General features: G+C 40.8%; 1 protein-coding gene across 1 annotated transcript in view; it reads left to right on the top strand.

Moving 5' to 3' along the window:
- The window catches only part of KDM2A (lysine demethylase 2A), a gene marked incomplete at both ends in the record, with an annotated part of 93,313 nt that overhangs the window by 45,774 nt on the left and 24,897 nt on the right, over positions 1-22,642 (top strand). Inside the window, 7 exons of the mRNA XM_084248412.1 lie at positions 8,030-8,168; positions 8,916-8,994; positions 9,856-9,902; positions 14,838-15,016; positions 20,033-20,139; positions 20,794-20,887; positions 22,005-22,158. Of these exons, the coding sequence (XP_084104538.1) occupies positions 8,030-8,168; positions 8,916-8,994; positions 9,856-9,902; positions 14,838-15,016; positions 20,033-20,139; positions 20,794-20,887; positions 22,005-22,158 (799 nt within the window). The remainder of the gene's footprint in view (positions 1-8,029; positions 8,169-8,915; positions 8,995-9,855; positions 9,903-14,837; positions 15,017-20,032; positions 20,140-20,793; positions 20,888-22,004; positions 22,159-22,642) is intronic.

Below are 22,642 nucleotides of genomic sequence, written 5' to 3'. Positions count from 1 at the left end.
TATGTAGCAAATTTTCAGTATGGTGTACTATAAACGGAAATCGGACTGAGATCTTAGTTGGAATCAGATTTTATCTGATTATCAGACTTTATCTTAGAACACAAAGGGACCTTAAGTTACTTAACCTCTAAGGGAAAAATCATTTAAGAGGTTAAATGATTTACTTAACTGCCTAAGACCACAGAGCAAAGTAGTAATAGTAGAATTGACACTAGATGAGTTATCCCCATGGGCACTTTGCTTTCTTATTTTTCTGCTATTATCTAAAAAAGGTTAAAGTAGGTCAATTATACCTTTCTTTAGTTGTAAAAATAGAACCATCATGTTTCCTGATTCTCATAGAGTGACTATCTTAGGCAAGAAAAACTTTGATATAAAGTATAAAATGATAAAATCACACAGTGGTTCTCAAAGAGTGATTTTGGGTATATTATGAATTTCTTGAATTGTGGTAAAATATGACAGAGTTTGCAGTTTTAATCATATATAAGTGTACACTCCATTGTCATTAATTACTTTCACAATGTTGTTCTCTACTATTTAGTTACAAAACCTTTTCATTACCCCATATAGAAAGCTTATGACCACAAAATAGTAACCATTTTTCTTCCCCTAGTCCCTGGGAACCTCTAATTGACCACCTATGAATTTGCCTCTTCTGGGTGCTACACAAAAGTAGAACGGTACACTATGTATCCATTTGTGTCTGGCCTATTTTACTTAATATAATGTCTTCAAGATTCATCCATGTTGCAGCATGTATCATTACTCCATTCCTTTTTATGGCAGAATAATATTCCATTGCATAGGCCTCATTTTGTTCATTCATCTGTCAGCTGACCTCTGGAATTGTTTCCACTTTTAACCATCACACACAATACTGTTTTGAACATTGGTAAAAAAGTATCTGTTTGAGTATCTGCTTCTGATTCTTTTGGATAGATACCTAGAAGTAGAATCACCATATGGTAATTCCATGTCTAATTTCGTGTGTTTATTGGCCCTTTGTCTGTCTTCCAGTTCATGAACACAGGATGTCTTTGCGTTTATTTAGAACTTTCATTTCCCTAAACAGCATTTTGTATTTTTCCTATACAAATCTTGGTCTTATTTTGTTAAAATTATTTCTTGGTATTTTATTATCTATTGTAAATGGAATTTTAATTTTGAATTTTTCATTGCCAGTGTATAGAAAAACAACTGCTTTTATTAGTTATGTAAGATTCTTTTCTTATGGATCCCTTACACATTTTTGTGTACAAGATCATGTCAGTTGTTAATAGAGGTGGTTTTACTTTTGCCTTTCCAAACTTGTGTTTCTTTTTCTTGCCAGCTTGCCTGACTGGAACCTCCAACACAGTGTTGTATAGATGTGATTTGAGCAGACATCCTTGTCTTATTTTTTATCTTAGGAAGAAAGCTTTCTTTCTCTTTTACCATTAAATGTGATATTAGCTGTGGGTTTTGGTAGATTTCCTTTTATCAGCTGAAGGAAGTTCTATTCCTAGTTTTTTGAATGTCTTTTATCATGAAAGTGCTGACTTTTGGTGGGGGGGAGGTCCTGACTTTTGTCAGATGCTATTTCTGTATCTTGAGGTGATCGTATGATTTTTGTCCTTTATTTCCTCACTTCACTTGTATAACAGCATTACTGAAAGTCAAGTATTGTAGGAAAAGCATTGTGTCTAGAGCCTGAGGACTCACAGCTCCATAGCCAGTCACTTAGAAGCCAGTAATAGGGACTTCTGTCTTTTATTGCTTCTTTTCTATGCATACTTTTTGAAAACAACATTGCAGTTTTATAGGCATAATAATAAATCATATTTTGATTTTTCAAACTTAGTATTTCATAAGCATTTTTTAGTGCTGTTTGTTGTAATAAGCATATTAATGACCACATTACATTCACCAGAGACTGTGGCTGTGGATGACTCGACTGTTTTCCTATATGATAAATCTGGTTTATCTGACTTTTAAAAAATTATTTTTCTCACCCCATTCCACTCCCCCAAATATCTAAGAGAGGAAGATGATTACTTGAACCAGTGAATATTTCCTGCTCAAAATTCCTGATTTCCTGACTATTATTTTTACTTTTTAGGTATAAAAACATTTTTTTTAAAGATTTATTATTATTATTATTTTTTATTTATTTATACAAGCACTGGGTACAGTCAGAAGCGCGGGAGGGTGAGAGAATTCACCAGAGCCAGAGCGGGGAGCAGAGCAGGCAGAAGGACCGAAGTACACTGCTGAGGGGAGCAGCGGGCGGCAGGAGAGGTCAGCGCGCCATGTGGGACCCTCCTCCGGTGGCCGGGGAGCAGCCGGGGATCGAACCGGCGCTGCAGAGGCTGTGGGCAGCTTTGCAACCCAGAGCTCAACCGCTGCGCCACCGGGGAGGCCCAGGTATAAAAACATTTTGAGGAAATACTTTTGACCTTTTTTTTTTTTTTTTTTTTTTAACCGCAGCTCTAGAAGAAAGGTTACCAGAAGTTTCTGTGTAATAATTGATTATTATTTATATTTAGTCTTGGTATCATCTTTTCTTCATCTCTACCATCTCATAGTATAACTAGTATCCATATCTCTTCAGTTTGGCACATCTGTCAGCACTAGCGTTAATATAAGTTTTTGTTTATATGGCCATTTTCACCATTTAGTATAGTTAGTTACCAATTAACCAAGAGTGATGACTATTTTTTAAGACAATTTTATAATTTTTATTTGAAGTCTGGAAAACATGGATTTGCTATATAATTTGATCGTTAAATGTAGTGATTGGTTATTCAGGAGTACAACTTATGTTAACCCTGCAAAGTTAAAATTACTTTTCAATGAAAATATGTTTGGATTACATTTCAACGTTCATTTGTGTCTGCTCTATACTGTGCTGCTTGGTTCAGTGAGGGCTGTATCTCTGGGAGACCAATAACTTGCTACAGGCTGTGTAAAAAGCACCTAGGATAAAAGGCGTAACATACTAATAAAACATTTTGGGATATTTGATAATATTGCTGCACTGGAGAAGATTGCCAGCTGCTTTCCTTACTGTTAAAAAAGTGGCCGGACCTTTTGGGTTCACCTGCAGCAGACTGTGTTGTGGCCTGCTGATTTCCCACCTTACTGCAAAGATTGAATGTGTTTTTAAAGTACTTAGAGATTTGTTGCAGATGTTTACTTTCACCAAAATTTACATTAAGATGGGAGATAGGGAAAAAAACAACTCCCGTCCTTGACAGTGTGAAAATCGACGCAAATCATGTTTGCATTATTCAGGTTCACTTTTCTGTTGTCTTCAAAAAATAGACATGCCTTGGCCACCGTGGGAGCCTCTCATGTCTGTATCTGCTGTATGTTGAAAATGCAAATAGGAGGAATTTTGCATAGGAGAGGTAACATTGGTTTGCAACACTGTATGTGATTTAAAGGCATAGGATTCATACCTCCTCAGGTGTGTTGTCTTCACACCATGCCTTCCACAAGACATCCTCAGCCCCCACCATAGCCCATTGTGTCCCCTCCTTTCTTTGCCCCCCACGTAGAGCCTCATTCATAGTCATATTTCTAGGATTCATTGTTGGTTTGTTTTTTTCCTTGCTCTTTGCTTTGTTTCTCACTCCTATTCCACAGTAAGTGAAATCATCCGGTATTTGCATTATCCCCTCCAGTCCCATGTTGTCACACATGTCAAGTGTTCATCTTTTTTTAATAGCTGAGTAGTATTTCATTGTGTGTATATACACCACATTTTCTAAGCTACTTCTCTATTGTTGGACACTTTCCATAACTTGACTGTTATTATCAATAAGTAGGGCTACAGGGCTTCCCCGGTGGCGCAGCGGTTGAGCGCTGGGTTGCGAAGCTGCCCGCAGACTCTGCAGTGCTGGTTCGATCCCCTGATGCTCCCGGCCACCGGAGGAGGGTCCCACATGGCGCGCAGACCTCTCCCGCCGCCCGCTGCTCCCCTCAGCAGTGTCCTTCGGTCCTTCTGCCTGCTCTGCACCCCGCTCTGGCTCTGGTGAATTCTCTCACCCTCCCGCGCTACTGACTGTACCCAGTGCATGTATAAACAAAACAAACAAACAAATAAATAAATAAATAAATAAAAACATGCCTCTATAAAAAAAAAAATCTTAAAAAAAAAATAAGTAGTGCTACAGTGGACATGGGAGCGTACATAGCCCTTCGAATTAGTGTTTTTGCATTTCTCAGATAGATAATTGGTGGGTCATGTGGCTAGTTATTTTTAATATTTTGAGATATTTCCTTACTGTTTTCCATAGGGTCTGGACCATTCCACATGCCCACCAACAGTGTACAAGGGTTCTTTTTTCTCTACATCCTTACTAACACCTGTTGCTCTGGTCCTTTTTATATGGGCTATTCTCACAGGTATGAGATGGTAACTCATTATGGTTTTGTTTTGCATTTCCCTGATAAGTGAAGATAGGCATTTTTTTTTAAGATTTATTTATTTATGCATACAAGAGCTGGGGTACAGGCCAGAAGTACAGGGGGTGAGAGGATTCACCAGAGACAGAGTGGGGAGTGGAACAGACAGACTGACTGAAATACACTGCTGAGGGGAGCAGCGGGCAAGAGAGGAGAGGTCTGCTGCTCCATGTGGGTTATCTCCCTGGCCGGGGATCGAACTTGTGCTGCAGTAGTTAGCTAGTAGCGAATAGCTTCATAGTGCTGAGGCTTAACTCCTTGCACCACCAGGGAGGCGAAAATGGGCATTTTTTCATCTGCCTATTGGCCATCTTTGGAGAAATGTCTGTTTAGTTCTGCACATTTTTTCTTTTCTCTTTTTGGAATTGCTTGAGTTCTTTATTAGATATCAACCCTTTTAAAAAGTTTTATTTTATTGAATTATGCATTACAAGAACTGGTGTAGACCAGAGGTGCGGGGGTGTGGGGAGTAGTGAGGGCGTGCACCAGAGTGGGGAGCAGAACAGGTGGATTGACTGAAATACATGCTGAGGGGAGCAGCAGGGAGACAGGAGAGGTCTGCTGCGCCATGTGGGTCAGACTGGCCGGGAATCGAACTTGTGCTGCAGTGACTGTGGACAGCTTCATAGTGCTGAGATTTAACCCCTAGATATCAGCCCTTTGTCAGATATATGATGAGCAAATACTTTCTCCCATTGAGAAGGGAAAAAAATGGTTTTACTGATATTTCCTGTCACTGTGCAGAAATTTTTTAGTTTAATATGGTCCCGTTTGTTTATATTTACTTTTGTTGTTCTTGTGATTGGAGATGAACCCACAAAGACATCTTGGAACCAATGTCAAGGAGTGTTTTGCCTGTTTTTTTTCCCCCAGTGTATTTTAAGTTCAGGGTCTTACATCCATGTTGTTAATTCGTTTTGAGTTTTTATGTAAGGTGAGAGATGGCAGTCTGGTTTCAGCCCTCTCCGTGTGCGCTTCTGCTCCAGTAGCATACTGTTTTGAATCTCGTAGTTTTGTAGTACAAAGTGTGGAGTGTGACCACTACTCTTCCTCTTTTTTGTTAGCATTGTTTTGGCTAGTGGTTCCATGTGAATTTCAGTATTTCCCTTCTGTTTCTTTGAAGAGTGCCATTGGAGCCTAGAATGGGGATTACACTGAACCTGTATATTGCCTTGGGTAGGATGACCGTTTTAACAGTGTTAATTAGAAGGATGATTCTTCGTGAGGACAGGAAAAAGAAGAAAAGCACGTAAAAAGAAAGGCAGGAACTTTTGGCTAGTGTGCTAGAAATGTTGGGAAAATCAGTAAAATAGCAGACCTGGGAAAGGTTGATGTTTGAAAACATTACTGGGATGCTTTTGTCAGACATATTAGAACTTAGGGTGCAAATGAGTTCTGAAAGTGCTTATTTTGGGAAACTGCATTTGTCCTGACGGTGTTATCCTTCCTCTCTGTTCTTGGAACTCGTCTTTCAGAGGTCTCTTCACGGGCGCATATGTGAGATAAGGTGAGGAAGAAAACTGAGTAATGTCGTTTAAAAAAAATGTAAGAAACGGTCAGTGAAAATACTCCCCTCCTCCCCAATAAAGATGCCTAAAAATATTTTGAGCCATGATGGTATTATTGGACTAAGTGAAAGGACAACCAAAATGAAGTCTTCTTTTTGCTTTTGAACTGTGACTTAGGACAGCAGGGGTGCTAGGTAGGCATATTAGAAGACATTTTGCCAAATGGAAAAAAAAAAACCCATCAGGTATCCCTCAATGTTTCTACCTAAAACTACAAAGTTGAACGTGTTTTCCTCTGATGTATAACTCAATTTTATTAATTCTTATTTCTTGCAACTCATTTCTGCTCTTCGCTGACACACATCCCGTAAGCAGCCTTTCTCCAGTGTCTCATTTTCTAATGTATTTATGTAAATTCAGGAGCTGTGTAGTTCATTTTAAGTCATCAGCATCTAATTTTAAAGTCCAGGTTTGGTGGTTCGTAGCACATAGGGCTACTTCAGCCTTGCCTATGTCACTCCCATACCAATTGTTCCAATGTGTATGTATGTATGTATGTAAAACATTTCAGCTAGTTTTAATATGGCTGAAGCAAAATATCCTAAAAGGCAAATATGAACTATAAATAACATCTTTAAAAAAAAATAGCAACTTATGAGACATAACTTACCTACCATAAATTTCACCTGTTTAAAGTGTACAATTCATTTGGTTTTAGTATATTCACAGTTTTGGAAATATCACCACTATATAATACCAGAAAATTTCATCATTCCCAAAAGATGATAATAGACATTCTAGTGAATGTGAAAGTGGTATCTCATTGTGGTTTTAATTTGCATTTCCCCTAATGACTAATTAGGGGACTAGTGATATTGAGCACCAGTTCAGGTGCATTTTGGTCATTTGTGTATCTTCTTTGGTAGATATCCTTAAAGCGAAGTATCTGGTGGACTGCTGTTTAGAACACCATTGTTTAGGGCCTCCCCGGTGGCACAGCGGTTGAGCGCTGGGTTGCGAAGCTGCCCGCGGCCTCTGCAGCGCCGGTTTGATCCTCAGCTGCTCCCCGGCCACCGGAGGAGGGTCCCACATGGCGCGCAGACCTCTCCTGCCGCCCGCTGCTCCTCTCAGCGGTGTACTTCGGTCCTTCTGCCTGCTCTGCTCCCCACTCTGGCTCTGGTGAATTCTCTCACCCTCCTGCGCTTCTGACTGTACCCAGTGCATGTATAAACAAAACAAACAAACAAACAAATAAATAAATAAATAAAAACATGCCTCTATAAAAAAAAAAAGAACACCATTGTTTAGATTAATAGTCTTCCTTTATCTGAGTTGTAAAAGAGCTTTTGCTTCATTAATTAAAATGTTTTCATATATTCTTTTTTTTTGTTTCCATATTTTTTTTTGTTTTTTTTTTTAAAAGATTTATTTATTATTTATACAAGCACTGGGTACAGTCAGAAGCGCGGGAGGGTGAGAGAATTCACCAGAGCCAGAGCGGGGAGCAGAGCAGGCAGAGGGACCGAAGTACACTGCTGAGGGGAGCAGCGGGCGGCGGGAGAGGTCTGCGCGCCATGTGGGACCCTCCTCCGGTGGCCGGGAGCAGCCGGAGATCTAACCAGCGCTGCAAAGGCTGCGGGCAGCTTCTCAACCCAGCGCTCAACCGCTGCACCACCAGGGAGGCCCTGTTTCCATATATTGTTAAAGCTTTATTTTAGAAAATCGATCTAGATTCAGCTTTCCCCTATTAAAAAATGATATTTTTGTAACCTGATCTGAGATATCTATAGTCGGTTTGTCCCACTCTGATAAGTAATGATAGACAAATAAAATGTTTAGATGATATTTGGTCATTTTTATTGTAAATTTATTATATCTCCACTCAAAGAATTGGCTTATCAAAATTTTGTTTTATTCTACATATTCTGAGAACATTAGCTGACCTTTAGTTAAGGGAAACATCTATAAGGCAAGGAAAACTGATGCGTGACATGGCAGCTGAGCTGCATGGCGCTGTACCAGGTGTGGAGAAGTGCATGACTTCATTCTTACTCTGCCTTTCTCCCCAGCGTGGTACCATGCGGCGGCGCTATGAAGACGATGGCATTTCCGATGATGAAATTGAAGGGAAGAGAACTTTTGACTTGGAAGAAAAACTCCACACCAACAAATATAATGCAAATTTTGTTACTTTTATGGAGGGAAAAGGTCAGTATTGCTTTGGCTCAAACCTGTAGCCCTTTGATATAGGGCAGGTTAGACTCTGGGAACCGTGGGCCTACCAGTGCAGCTAGAGCATTACCTGTTGAGGCTATGAAGGTGTTTACTTTGATGTTCTCTTACTATGGTGCCTCCACTGGCCTCTCCCCCCGCCCACTTCCACTCTGCCAGTCAGCTCTCTCTACTGGAAGTAAGCTTTGGTTAGGGCAGCAGCATTGTTGTAGTTTGTCTCTAAAGGCCTCTTCCTTCTTTTCCTCTCTCATCCCTTGGTTTGGGATTAATTAAGAATAGTACAATAAAAACCCTCTGATGCCTGTCCCATCCCACTGAGGTGGGAATCCATGTGGACATCGCAGCTCTGCTCCTGGGAGACTGACATGGATGTCATGGTATGCATTGCAGTCGATAGAATTGAATTTTTTGACTATTACGAGTCAGGCTGATGATCACTTTTGCTTAGGATTTATGAAATGACTGACTCTCATTACTGCTGCTGCCTGCTCTTGTTAATTGCTGGGTTTACCGTGGAGATACGGACAGCAGACCTTGAGTCCTGTTTCTTAGCATGCGCGCCCCACGTCCTGAGAGATGGTGTATTGTCCAGCAGAGCAAAACTGTATACCTGGGAATACTAAACCCCACCCCTCCTGTGACTCAGGGTCCTTTTTAAGTTCCATTTATCTTTTCCCAGCTATACCTCTTGCCTTTCTAACAAGTATTTTCCTCTTATGACAGATTTTAATGTAGAGTATATCCAGCGAGGTGGCTTAAGAGACCCTCTGATTTTTAAGAATTCTGAAGGACTTGGAATAAAGTAAGTGTCCCCCGATTGGATGTGGTTGCAAAATGACCGTGTATTGATAGCCAACCCAAAGAAAATTGAAAATAATTTCCCAGTTAATTTTAAGAGTATGTATTTTTCTTGTTACAAAAACAATTCATGGTTAATGAAAACAAATTTGATCTCTTGAAATCTACGACCCTGAGGTAAATAATCACTAGTAAGATTTTGTTGTATATTCTTTTTTCCTATGTAAATATTTACATATGCCATCATTTGTATTTTTAAATAAATATGAGGATTATGTATCTTAACTGGAGCATTCTTAGCTCTTTTGTTGTTGTTGTTGTTGTTGCTAATAATTGATTTATTTACACATACAAGAACTGGGTGTAGGCCAGAGGTGTGGGGGGGTGACAGGATTCTCCAGAGACAGAATGGGGAGCAGAACATGTGGGTTGACTGAAACACACTGCTGAGGGGAGCAGCGGGCGAGTCAGGAGAGGCCTGCTGTGCCATGTAGGTCAGCTCCCTGGCCGGGGATAGAACTCAGAAAAACTTTCTATTGTGGGGCCTCCCTGGTAGCGCAAGGGGATAAGATGCAAGCTGTGAAGCTGTCCGTAGCCTCTGCAGCATGAGTTCGATCCCCAGCCAGGGAGCACATGGTGCAGCAGACCTCTCCTGACTCGCCCGCTGCTCCCCTCAGCAGTGTGTTTCAGTTAATCTGCCTTTTCTGTTCCCCACTCTGCCTCTGGTGAATCCTCTTCTTCTCTACACCTCTGGCCTGTACCCCAGTTCTTGTATACATAAATAAATAAATCTTTAAAAAAAAGCCTTTCTATTGATTAGATAGGTGGTGCTTCCTGTCTGTACTTAATGGTGTTTGTTTCCCAGGATGCCAGATCCAGACTTCACTGTGAATGATGTCAAAATGTGTGTGGGTAAGTATCCAGTTTATGCCCTTTGAGTCTTTGAGGCAAAGATTGAAGACTTAGACCTATACCTCTGACTGAGATTTAACTTTCGGCATATTTTTGAATGAACTGTATACTACTTGAAGTAGTTCTTGATTAGAAACTACTATTTCATTATCAACTAAGGCTTTTCTGAAGGGGAGTTACAAAAGTTGTTTCAGTTTGTACTTGTTAGACATAGAACATTTGAACCTCTATTTTCCTGCCTGCCATATTTATCACTGCTTCCTCTTCACAAAGAGCCTACTTACCAGGGCAGCCTACCCAGATAAATGAAATTCTGTATATCTAAGCCACGAATGAAACTTCTTTCATATCTGTTATTCTTTAATTTTCCTTGAAAGTAATAGGGAAATTTCCACCACCACTACATTTAGTTAACTTGGCCAAGATTTGAAACTTTGTAAGATGAGAAATAGATAAAATTAAAATTTCTCTTCATCAATGACTGGTCCACGTGAGTCTTTAATCTGATTTATATTTCAAAATTTAGGAAAAGAGAACAAATGAGAACAATCTAAATAAAAAAGATTTCAGGAATCACTAAAGGTTCAGCTCAGTTTTCTGCAGACCTTTGGTGTTCAATGTGACCCGAGACACACTAGGGTCCTTAAGAGTTCAGAGATGGTCACTGTCCTGTACGTAATAAGACAGTGGGATGGAGTCGGATCTTTCAGAAACATTTCCAGCAGGACAGGACAGGATACGCATTTCCTGACGCTTGTCTCCCAGCATTACCCTCTGTGCCGTTCCTGCAGCGCAGTCTCTTGCCCTGGAGACAAGTGTTGCACTGCTTTCTCATGGCCACTTGAGGGCCTTTCCCAGAGAGCTCAATAACTCTTCATTTATCAAGAGGTGACTCACAGCCTAGGTAGAGGAACCTTTTCTAATTCCCTGCCTTTTTCATTCCCTCACTGTTTCTCTGTGAGATTCCATCTATCTGCCTGTCACTGTGTATTTCCTAGTACCAAGCGCGGTTTCTCGAGAACAGTAGGTGCTCAATAAATCTGTTGAGTGATTAAAATTACAAGACGTCTCAGAACTCTACTCACCAGTCTATCGCTTCACTCCTTTTCCTAGATCTCTAAGTTAATGGTCCACCTCAGCCTTTCCTCTGTTGGTCAGGCGTGTTTATGGTTCGTGGTCCACAAATGACTTGTATCAGAACCATTGTGATACTTATTAAAAATATAGGCTCTGGATACCATTATAGACTTGTAGCGTTCCACCTTCTGAGCTATACAGGCATAAGGACTTAATCATTAGTCTCCTTCTGGATTTTTTTCCCACTTCCAAACCACTTTTTCATTTTCTTTATAGTATGTTTACTACTAATAATGATTTTTGCAACCCCTCGTAACCTTGTATTTTCCAAATAGACCTGTGGATGGTCACAGATATTTGCTGTAATTTGAAATAAACTAATGATTATATCTAACTAACAGGCTTACCAGAAATTTTAACTGATGCCTAGCTTGATGTCCAGGTTGTATGAAGTGTAGCTGTGTTTTATGTAGTAAACAAAATATTGGTGATTACAGTAATCCATTTTCACTGCATGTACTTTGGTTAATCTTTTTTACCTAAAGTAGAATGTGACATCTCCATTGCCAGTTCATTTTCTAAAAAGAAGAAAACCATTCTCTGGTGTAAATTTTTTTAAAAGATGTATTTAGTTATACATACAAGAGCTGGGTTGTAGACCAGAGATATGTATGTGGAGGGGGGTGGTGTGGAGGGGGGTGGTGTGGAGGGGATCAGAGGATTCACTAGAGACAGAGTGGGGAGCAGAACAGGTGAACTGACTGAAATACACTGCTGAGGGGAGCAGCGGGGAGGCAGGAGAGGTTTGCTGCGCCCTGTGGGTCAGCTTCCTGCCTGGGGATCAAACTCATGTTGCGGTGGCTGCGGATAACTTCATAGTGCTGAGACTTAACCCCTGTGCCACTAGGGAGCTTCCCGTCTGGTTGCAATTTTTAATAGATATATTGGCTGAGAGTGGTCTTCAATAAAACTGTCTGGGTTCACATGCCATCTCACTAATTACCGGCTCTGCAACCTTGGGCAGGTCACTTACATGTGAAGTGCTTAGAGCACTGTCTGGCACATAAAAAGTGCTCAATGAATGTTAGTTATTGCTATGACTGTCCTCTTACCTGAGTGCCCTGGTGCACGCAGAGTGCTGAGTGCTCTGGCAGCATGGGCAGAATGGAACTGCTTTTGCTTTGATCTATGTTCTTGAAAGAAGACATTCACTTTTTAATAATTTCAAAGTATGCAATTCAGTGGCATCAAGTATATTTACAGTGTGCAACCATCTCCAGTATGTAGCTCTAGAATTTCTTCTTTACCTCAGACAGAAACTCCATGCCCATTAAGTGGTAATTCCCCATTCCTTCCTTCCTTCAGCCCTGGCTACCACTAGTATTTTCTTTTTCTGTGAATTTGCCCTTTCTGGATATTTCACATAAATAGAATCATAAAATGTACAGATTTTTGTGTCTGGCTTTTTTTTTTTCCCCTTAGCATGATGTTTTTGAGGTTCATCTGTGTTGTAGCATGTAACAGTATCTCATTCCTTTTTCACAGTGCTAATGCATTCCCTGCTGTGCAGGTGTTAGTCCATATTTTGTTTATTCACGTATCTCTTGACGTGCATTTGTGTTATTTCCACCCTTTTATTGCACCTGGAGCTGCTGTGAACATTCATGTGCAATCCGATTTCAAACCTTTTGAATATATACCTAGAAGTAGAACTGCTGGGTCATGTAGTCACTCTGTGTTTAATTTATTGAGGAACCTCCGAACTGTTTTCCATGGTGGCTGCGCCATTTTACATTCCTGCCAGGAAAGTCTGAAGAGTCCAGTTTGTCTGCATCTGTGCCAACACTTGTTATTTTTCCTAGTTAAACTTTTTTTTCATTATCACTATCCTAGTGGGTGTGAAGTGGTATTTCAAGGCAGTTTGATTGAGTGTCCGATTTTTCTTTCAGATAGGAAGGGTAGGTGTAATACATTGCCTTACATTATCATTTGTATTTTTATGTTTCCTTGTCCATACCTACTTCAACACTCCTTGAAGTCAGAGATCCTAATACAACTCGGTATATCCAGCAAGGCCAGATGTATAGTAGGTGTTTATTAGATTCTTACAAGTTGAACAATATTCCTAACATTCCAATGGCAGCTTCATACTCTTTTTCTTCTTACCTTAACCACCATTTCTAAAACATTTTAGTTTTACTGCCTCTCTACATCTTCTCATAGGCATCTGCCGCTGCTTGAAATTCTCTCTGTTGAATCTTTCTTAATGAAATTCTGTTTATTCTTTTTTTTAATATTTATTTATGCATACAAGAGCTGGGGCATAGGCCAGGTATGCAGGGAGTGAGAGGATTCACCAGAGACAGAGCAGGGAGCAGAACAAGCAGACTGACTGAAATACACTGCTGAGGGGAGCAGCGGACGAGACAGGAGAGGTCTGCCTCGCCATGTGGGTTGTTCCCTGGCGGGCTGGGAATCGAACTCATGCTGCAGAGGCTGCGGTGCTTAACCCCTTGCGCCAACAGGGAGACCAAAATTCTGTTTATTCTTCAAGGCCCAATTCAAATGTTTCTTCTTCCCCCTCTTTTCCTAAAAGCCTTCTCTGGTCAGCCTATTTAAAAAATTATATTGCCCTTTCGTTTTTACTGTTTGATTCAGCATCTACTTTGTTTAGTGTATAATTCATTGACTAAATCAACATGATGGCCCATAAGGTGATGATGTTCCCAAGTTGTGGAAGATATTAAAGTTCAGAGAAGTAAATAACTTGCCCAGGTAATATTAGAACTGAGATTTAAACTGAGGTCCCTTTAAAAAAAATAATAATAAACTTAGGTTCCTTTGAATCCAGAGCTGTTATTCCACCCCCCTACTGATTTATGCCGCTTCTTGTGGCACTTCTGCCCTCTGTTGTGGTTGTTATTGTTCATTGAGAGTCTGATACAGATCTTTATGTCCCTCGTGGTATGTTTATCATTCAGTAAATATTTGTGGTATGAACAAAAAGGGAGGTTTATATTAGACATACTTGACAGGTTTGGGAAATAACCCTTTAAACAAAAGAATAAATGGGTGTAGGGCCTCCCCGGTGGCGCAGCGGTTGAGTGCTGGGTTGCGAAGCTGCCCGCAGCCTCTGCAGCACCGGTTCGATCCCCGGCTGCTCCCCGGCCACCGGAGGAGGGTCCCACATGGCGCGCAGACCTCTCCTGCCGCCCGCTGCTCCCCTCAGCAGTGTCCTTCGGTCCCTCTGCCTGCTCTGCTCCCCGCTCTGGCTCTGGTGAATTCTCTCACCCTCCTGCGCTTCTGACTGTACCCAGTGCTTGTATGTATAAACAAACAAACAAACAAATAAATAAATAAATTTTTAAAAAAAGAATAAATGGGTGTAAATTTAATCTAATAGTCACAAAATAATGGGTCTCTCATTCAAATTGTGGAGTAGACCAAGTCAGTCTTCAAACCTGCATCAAACCCGTGTAGCTCCGTGGATCCAGAGCAGTGGCCCGAGTTGGACTGCCAGGGCTCTTGTCCCGCAGGTGACCTGTGTCTCATCCTGGCATGGAGAGCAGTGCTTGGCGTTTATAAGTGCTAGGCTTGAGCAAGATACTGAATATGAAATACAATGTCTGATCATGTAAATATGCCATTAGGAGTGATAGTATGTTACCTATTGTCTTTCCCATCCTCTGACTTGATTTTCTCTTCTCTTGTGTATCTGTCTCAAATGACAACTCTTTCATTACTGAATACCCCCAATAGAAAGGATAGTTTGTTTCCTTCCTTTTATGTTTTATATGTTTACTATATTTAAGGATATTTGTGGCTCAGTTGAGATGATTGGTGCATCCTTTGTTGCAGGGAGTCGTCGCATGGTGGATGTCATGGATGTGAACACCCAGAAAGGCATCGAAATGACCATGGCTCAGTGGACTCGCTACTATGAGACCCCAGAGGAGGAACGAGAAAAGCTCTATAATGTTATCAGCCTGGAGTTTAGCCACACCAGGCTGGAAAACATGGTGCAGAGGCCTTCTACGGTTAGTCTGATCACTTTCTCCATGTGTTGTTTTCACTGAGAGGATTGTTATTTACCGGGAGGATGTATAACTTTTTGGATATACCAAGATGAAGATGAACAAAACAATTTCGTAAGAATGACTTGAATGTTTAGAAGGTTCATCAGGATAGAGGGAGGGGTCATCCTGCTTTTATCACCAGCAACTTAATTTAGGAATATTGGCCTTTGGATGTAACACAGGAGCATCTTAAAAATCACTCTCATAAGAACTTTAAGTAGCAACTTTGCATAATAAATTTCTATCCTATAGGTTTGCACTTGCTAAGAAGCTTGGGGAAAAACTGATTTTAGAGCCAGGTGATCACTTTTTGAGATGATTTCTTGAGTAGATTCTACTGAATAACTAGTAGTGATAAATTGACAACCCATCTTTTTTTTTTTTTTTTTTAAGATTTATTTTATTTATTTATGTATACAAGAGCTGGGCGAACCTTGTAGAACAGAGGTGGGGGGTGGTAGTGAAAGGATTCACCAGAGAGAGTGGGGGGAGCAGAACAGGCTGAGGGGAGCAGTGGGAGAAACAGGAGAGGTCCATTGCGCCATGTGAGTCAGCCATGTGAGTCAGCTCCCTGGACAGGTATGGAACTCTGTGCTGCAATGGCTGTGGATAGCTTCGTGTGCTGAGATTTAACCCCTTGCACCACCAAGGAGACCCTTGACAACCCATCTTAAGGGAAAATTAATTTGATTTTGATGCTTAGCTCTTCTGACGGTACTGATTTAACCCATCCCTTGACAAAATACTATAGGATATTGAGAATACTATTTCCCTGGGGGGAACTGGTTTCACTTTTGGATTATACCTAATCATTTGGACCATTTTTATTTATTTAATTCCTGATTCAGTACTCACGAGTCAAATATTCCACCTGGAGGAGCAGAATTTGGAATGTTCTGATCATTTTTTTAAAGTCAATTCTCAGTGTTACCCTATCTCTATTTAAATTACCAGTTTAAATTCAAAATTGGAATATAGAGTTGCTTATAATGTTATTGTGTGTATGCGTATATATGTGTTGCATAGTTGCATAGTTCATCTTAAGTTGCATAGTTATTACTAGCACATTAATATGTACAAACCAAAAGGAAAATGTTTGTAGTATTTCAGTGTTATCTGTAGAAACAGTTTAACTTTTTGTCATTTCATCTTGGAGATACTACAACTAAATACAGAATTCCTCCTTAAGAAAACTTTCCCCACCTATATCAACAAAAATCCTTTTTTACATTAATTATCATTTGTTCTGTCATGTAGAACTACAGGAAGACAGGTGGTTAGAATTTAGCCTTATTATTCAGACACGATCTGTTTACTTAGTAAGAGAGGGCTCATAATAACATTGTTTATAAATGTGCACTTTAGTACTTTCAGAATTTTAATTTAAAAATACTGTGATTGTAGCTAAAAGTAAAATTTGACCTGGATTATACTTTTCCAATCTTAAAGTTTGGAGATATGTTACTCACACATGAAATTTTCTTTGTATCATTCTGAATTTATTTTTCTATTTCTACTTTTAATAGTACATTATTTTATAAAAATCAGAAAAATACTGCCCTGTTAAATGGAATAGAACCTATGGAAGGTCTCAGAAATGAGGGACTTTCTATAGGGCAGAGATCACAGTGTACCAGTATATGTTAGGTCCCTAGAACATAGCTGGGAAAATTAAGTCACCTACTGAAAGCAGACAAGGTTTTTATGGTGTCACTATGTAAACAAAGCATGCTTATTCTGCTGGAGTATTATTTATTTACTGGGTTATTTTTCTTCCCACTATATGTCCCTCGGTTTATTTAGGTCCTTTCTAATGTATCCCAGTAATGCTGTAAAAAAAAAAAAAAAAAAAACTTTACTGGGCACCTTTGATATGCAATAAAGTGAATACATTTAAAGTATACATTTCAATGAGTTTGGGGCAAATGTATTCATTTGTGTGATCTTTTGTTCACAATGATCTTCACACCTTTAAAGTTAACACGTTGATTCAAGAGCCTGCCACATGGTAAGCTCTGTGGTAGGTGCTAGAAGTACCATGAAAAATAAGATAATTCTTGTCTTCAAAATGCTTAGTGTTCTACAGGGAAGAAAGACAGTAAGGGGCCTTTATGTAAACTACAATATGGTAAATGCTTCACCAGTGAATAAAAATGTGTTTTGGAAGGACTCACCTAATCTTAACTAGAAGAGAGTTTGGGGAAGTTCTTTGGAGGAAATAATACTTAAACTTGTCGTGGAGAAAATCATAAAGCAAAGAGAGGGAAAACTAAAATTCCAGACGGAAGGAATACTAAGTGTAAGAATAGGATATATAAAAGTAGTGCCAGGGGGAGCGGAAGGTGAGTAACTTTTTTCTGTCACTTGAATAAATTTGACATGTAACATTGTATGAATTTAAGGGAGACAAGCTTGTTACCTTGATGCATTTATAAATTATAATGTGATTATAATTGTAGCAGCATTTATCACATTACATATTTATAGTACATCACTATTGTCTGTTTTCATTATACCATGCATTAGATCTCTTGTGACTTACTCATTACAAGTTTGTACCTTTAAACACCATCAGTCTTCTTATTTATTATTATTGCGGTAACATTGGTTTACAATACTTGTGTTTTAAAGGGTAAGATTTCCTCCCTTAGGTGTTGTTACCACACCACACCCACCACCCAAGCACCCACGGTCCACCATCATAGTCCACTGTGCTCCCTTCCCTCTGCCAGCCCTCTTCCTTTCCATGTGGTGGCCTTAGTTCTACATGCAGATTTCACGGGTTTCTTACTGGTTTGGCTTTATCTAACCTGTTTTGTTTCTCTCTGTTCCACATCTAAGTGATGCTACTCGGCATTTGTCTTCCTCCTGATTTCTTTCACTTAGCATCCCCTCTAGTTCCATCCATGTTGTTGCAGGTGACAAGAGTTCATCTTTTTTATTTTATTTATTTTATTTTTTAAAGATTTATTCATTTTTATACAAGAACCGGGGTACAGGCCAGATGCGCGGGAGGGTGAGAGGTTCACCAGAGACAGAGCAGGGAACAGAACAGGCAGACTGACGAAACACACTGCTGAAGGGAGCAGCGGGCGAGACAGGAAAGGTCTGCCCCACCATGTGGGATTCTCGCCAGTGGGCTGGCTGGGATCGAACCCACGCTGCAGAGGCTGCAGACAGCCCCACAGCACGGCACTCAACCGCCTGCGCCAGCAGGAAGGCTCAAGTTCATCTTTTTTAATAGCTGAGTTGTATCCATTGTAAACACCATCAATCTAATCTTCCCACACATAACCCCCGCCCCATCCCCTGATAGACCACCGTTTTATTCTGTCTTTTCCAGGTTTGACTTTTCTCGGATTCTACATGTCCACATGTAACTGATAGCACATAGCACTTGTCTTGCTTTGGTGACTCATCTCCCTTAGCAGTGTGCTCAAGGTTCTTGTTGAAAATGCCAGGTTAGGGCCTCCCCGGTGGCGCAGCGGTTGAGGGCTGGGTTGCGAAGCTGCCCGCAGCCTCTGCGGCGCCGGTTCGATCCCCGGCTGCTCCCCGGCCACCGGAGGAAGGTCCCACATGGCGCGCAGACCTCTCCTGCCGCCCGCTGCTCCCCTCAGCAGTGTACTTTGGTCCTTCTGCCTGCTCTGCTCCCCGCTCTGGCTCTGGTGAATTCTCGCACCCTCCCGCGCTTCTGACTGTACCCAGTGCTTGTATAAATAAATAAATCTTTAAAAAAAAAAAAAAAAAGAAAATGCCAGGTTATTGTCCTTTCTCGTGGCTGAAAATATTCCTCTGTGTGTGTGTGTGTATGTGTGTGCATGCCCGCGCATGTGTGTGAGAGAGAGATCCTTTTTATCCACTCATTTATTTCTGGGCAGTTTGGTTGTTTCCATATCTTAATTATTTTGAGTAATGCTGCAATAAACATTAGAGCATGTGTATCTTGTCAAAATCCTGTTTTCATTTCTTTCGTGTATGTAGCCAGGCGCGGAATTACTAGATTGTGTGCTAGATTTACTTTTAATTTTTTGAGGAACCTCCACAGAGCTTTTTTATTGTGGTTGGACCAGTGTATATTTGTAAAGTAGGCAACATTTCAGTGCTCACTGTGGGTGCTAGCATAAAGTGAGGTTCTCTGGTGAGAAGAGAGAGTTCATTGTTGTCATCCCAGCAGTAACTAAGAGGTAGATAAAAACAGCAAAGGGTACAATATGAATATTTGCTTGGTGATGGGGAAATTAATTCATGGAAGGCCATGAGCTTGCACAATGAGTGAATAGACGAGGTCCTAGGTATTGGACTTTTTGCCAGTTTGGACCTGCTACTGGTACAGAACAATTAGAAACTGGTGATTATCCCCAGTGGAGACTTGCTTTCTTATGGATCAAGACACTTTAGAAAAGGCCCACCTAGAGGCTGAAGTTTAACCTAAAAAGAAATGGTAGTTACCCTCAAATGAGCCCCAGGGCCTTGCATGTGATCTTGAGAAAATGTGACAGGCCTAGACCTTCTGATTCCTGCCTTAGATCCAGTAGCACATTGCTCGTACAGGTCTTAAATACTACTAGATTTCTTTCTTTCTCTCTCTCTTTCTGCCTTTAGTTCTTTCCTTCCTTCCTCCTTGCCTTCCTCCCTTTTGGCATTTGAGGTCTTCTAACAGCATGGTATCTTTCAGTGGGTTAACAGGTACCTACCCAACAGTGCTTTCTATTAGAGCCGATATATGAGTAGTGACAGACGAGAGCCGGTTTGCTTGGATACTACTCTATCATTGAGTGACTGCACTAGTTCTGTCCAGAATCATGTTGATGGAGCCAGTCTTCATTCTCATTTCACAAGATTCACCAACAGATTGTTTTAGTTAAGTTGTAGACTTTCCATGTGTATTTTGAGATACTCTGTTTTTCTTGGCTTTAAAATTGTCTTTAATGCCAGCCCTTCTTTTGAAGCCTAAATGTTTCCTCCTCTTTTTTAAAGGTGGATTTCATTGACTGGGTTGACAACATGTGGCCAAGGCATTTAAAGGAAAGTCAGACTGAATCAACCAATGCCATCTTGGAGATGCAGTACCCTAAAGTGCAGAAGTAAGCAGCTCACCCTGTGTTCTCTTCAGCCTGCTGCCAGAGACCAAAGTGATAGCAATGAGTAGCTCCTCCCTTAGGAGCCTTGGACCATGTCCTAAATTTTTTTTTTTAAGATCTATTTATTTATGCATATAAGAACTGGGCTACAGGCTAGAGGTGTGGGGGGTGAGAGGATTCACCAGAGACAGAGTGGGAGGCAGAACAGGCAGACTGACTGAAATACGCTGCTGAGGGGAGCAGTGGGCGAGGCAGGAGAGGTCTGCTGCACCATGTGGGTTACTCCCTGGCCAGCTGGGGATCGAATTCATGCTGCAGAGGCCGGGGACAGCGTCACAGTGCTGTGCTCAATACCTTGTGCCACCAAGGAGGTCCTCCTAAATGGTTTTAAAAAAGAAAGCATTATTTAAAGAGTAGACTTTGTAGGTCCAAAAAGGAAGTGATACATGAGCGTTCAATAGCCCATGATCACATTGTTAAAGGGGGATGTGGAGGGTGTATGGTAATGTAGTGTCTTCAGATTTCATTCTTCTCTGGGAATTGATCTGGGGTAAGATGGGCAGGGGGAGGGGGCGTACACAAGGGGAGAGTGTGGCATCGGGTGGGACATGTCTTTTTCTTGTCAGTGCACTAACAATACTGCTTTTTTTGGGTCAGGTACTGTCTAATGAGTGTCCGAGGCTGCTATACTGACTTCCATGTGGACTTTGGTGGTACCTCTGTTTGGTATCATATCCATCAAGGGGGAAAGGTATGGTCATAGTTATGATGGGGGTTGGAACCTGGAGCTGTTTGCTTCAGTTCATGCATGCTTAAAAGACCCTAAAAATGAATCTATTAGGAGATTGTCCCTACTTATATTTGGAGAGACCATAGATTCAGTTCCCTTCTTGGCTAGAATTAGTAGGAGTTCGTATACATCTAGTCCACTGTCATTACATCAGTAATTGCACTGTACTTAGTAAACCTCAATACTGTTTCTAGATTCCAAAGCAAAATTTTCCAAATGAAAACAGGAAAATGGTTTTAAGAGAACCAAGTAATTTCTTTACATGGATGGTATAATAAAATAGAAGGAAACACAAATTTTTGATAGATTCACAATTAAATCAGTAAATTTGGTTCCAAACCCACACCTTTCCCTATGTGGAGGCATTGGTCTGAAATGCGGCCACAGGAAGACTTTACATGCTCTCTGAGGATATAAATGTGGAAGATTGCTGATAAATTGTATTATAGCTCACCAGAATGTTATGCTATGTGAGAAGAGAAATCTAGAATTACTATCAGAGGTTTGTAATACTCTTATCATTGCCTTTTTTCCCCATACTAAAAGTAAATGTATTTGTGAGAGAAAAGTATAGAACTAGAATGAAAACATGCTTTTAAAATCTGAGGTCCTAATCCAGAACAGCTCTACCTCCAAATCTAAATCATTTTGTTTACTTTGGATCCATTTAAAAGTGGTATCTTAAGTTTTGTCCTTTTGGCCTTTATTACTACTTGTAACAAAGCAACCCAGGCCTGAATCTTGCAGACATTATCCCTAACTGTGCTTCTTAGAACTATAGAGCCCAACAGCCAGGGGTGAATAAGGGCTCTGTAACAAGCCACATTCCCCCTTTTAGTCTTACTGAATTCTGCGTTCTACAGTCAAACCACAGGGAAGCCCAACTGCTCTTTGATCAAGTAGAAGACCAAAAAAAATCTGCTTCCTTACAATTCCCTGCTGGTCAAGTTCTGTAGGCTGGGAGAATTGTGTGTCACATTCTGCCTGTTGGTTTTAACTTTGTGCAAGTTTATCAGTTGAGGGAGATGACTGGGTCATGTCAATGGCTGTTAACAGACTGAAGTTTTTTAACTCACAGGTCTTCTGGCTCATCCCCCCTACAGCCCACAACCTGGAGCTGTACGAGAATTGGCTGCTGTCAGGGAAACAGGGAGACATCTTTCTGGGTGACCGGGTGTCAGATTGTCAACGCATTGAGCTCAAGCAGGGCTATACCTTCGTCATTCCCTCAGGTAAGCAAGATGGGGAAAAGTGGGCTGTCTGGCCTTTTTTTTTTTCCTTCTTTCCACCAAGATTGGCCATGGTGCAAGGGTAGGCAGAATACATTACTTTCCTCTCCTTTCATTGTGGAATAGATGATGAGAATTTATTTTAGAAAATAATAAAGGATGGGCCTCCCCAGTGGTGCAGCCGGTTGAGCACAGCGCTATGAAGCTGTCTGCAGTCTCTGCAGAGCGGGTTCAATTCTGGCCAGCCAGGGAGATTCCCACATGACATGGCAGACCTCTCCTGCCTCACCCGCTGCTCCCCTCAGCAGTGTATTTCAGTCCGTCTGCCCGTTCTGCTCCCCACTCTGTCACTGGTGAATTCCCTCACCCTCCCGCACCTCTGGTCTGTACCCCAGTTCTTGTATAAATAAATTATAAATAAATAAATAAATAAAAATAATAAATAATAAAGGTAGTTTTTCCACTAAAGTGTGTATCAGAATTGCCA

The sequence above is a fragment of the Talpa europaea genome (genome assembly GCF_964194135.1).
Source record: "Talpa europaea genome assembly, chromosome: 1".
NCBI lineage: Eukaryota > Metazoa > Chordata > Mammalia > Eulipotyphla > Talpidae > Talpa > Talpa europaea.
This window is presented reverse-complemented; position numbering and strand designations above follow the sequence as displayed.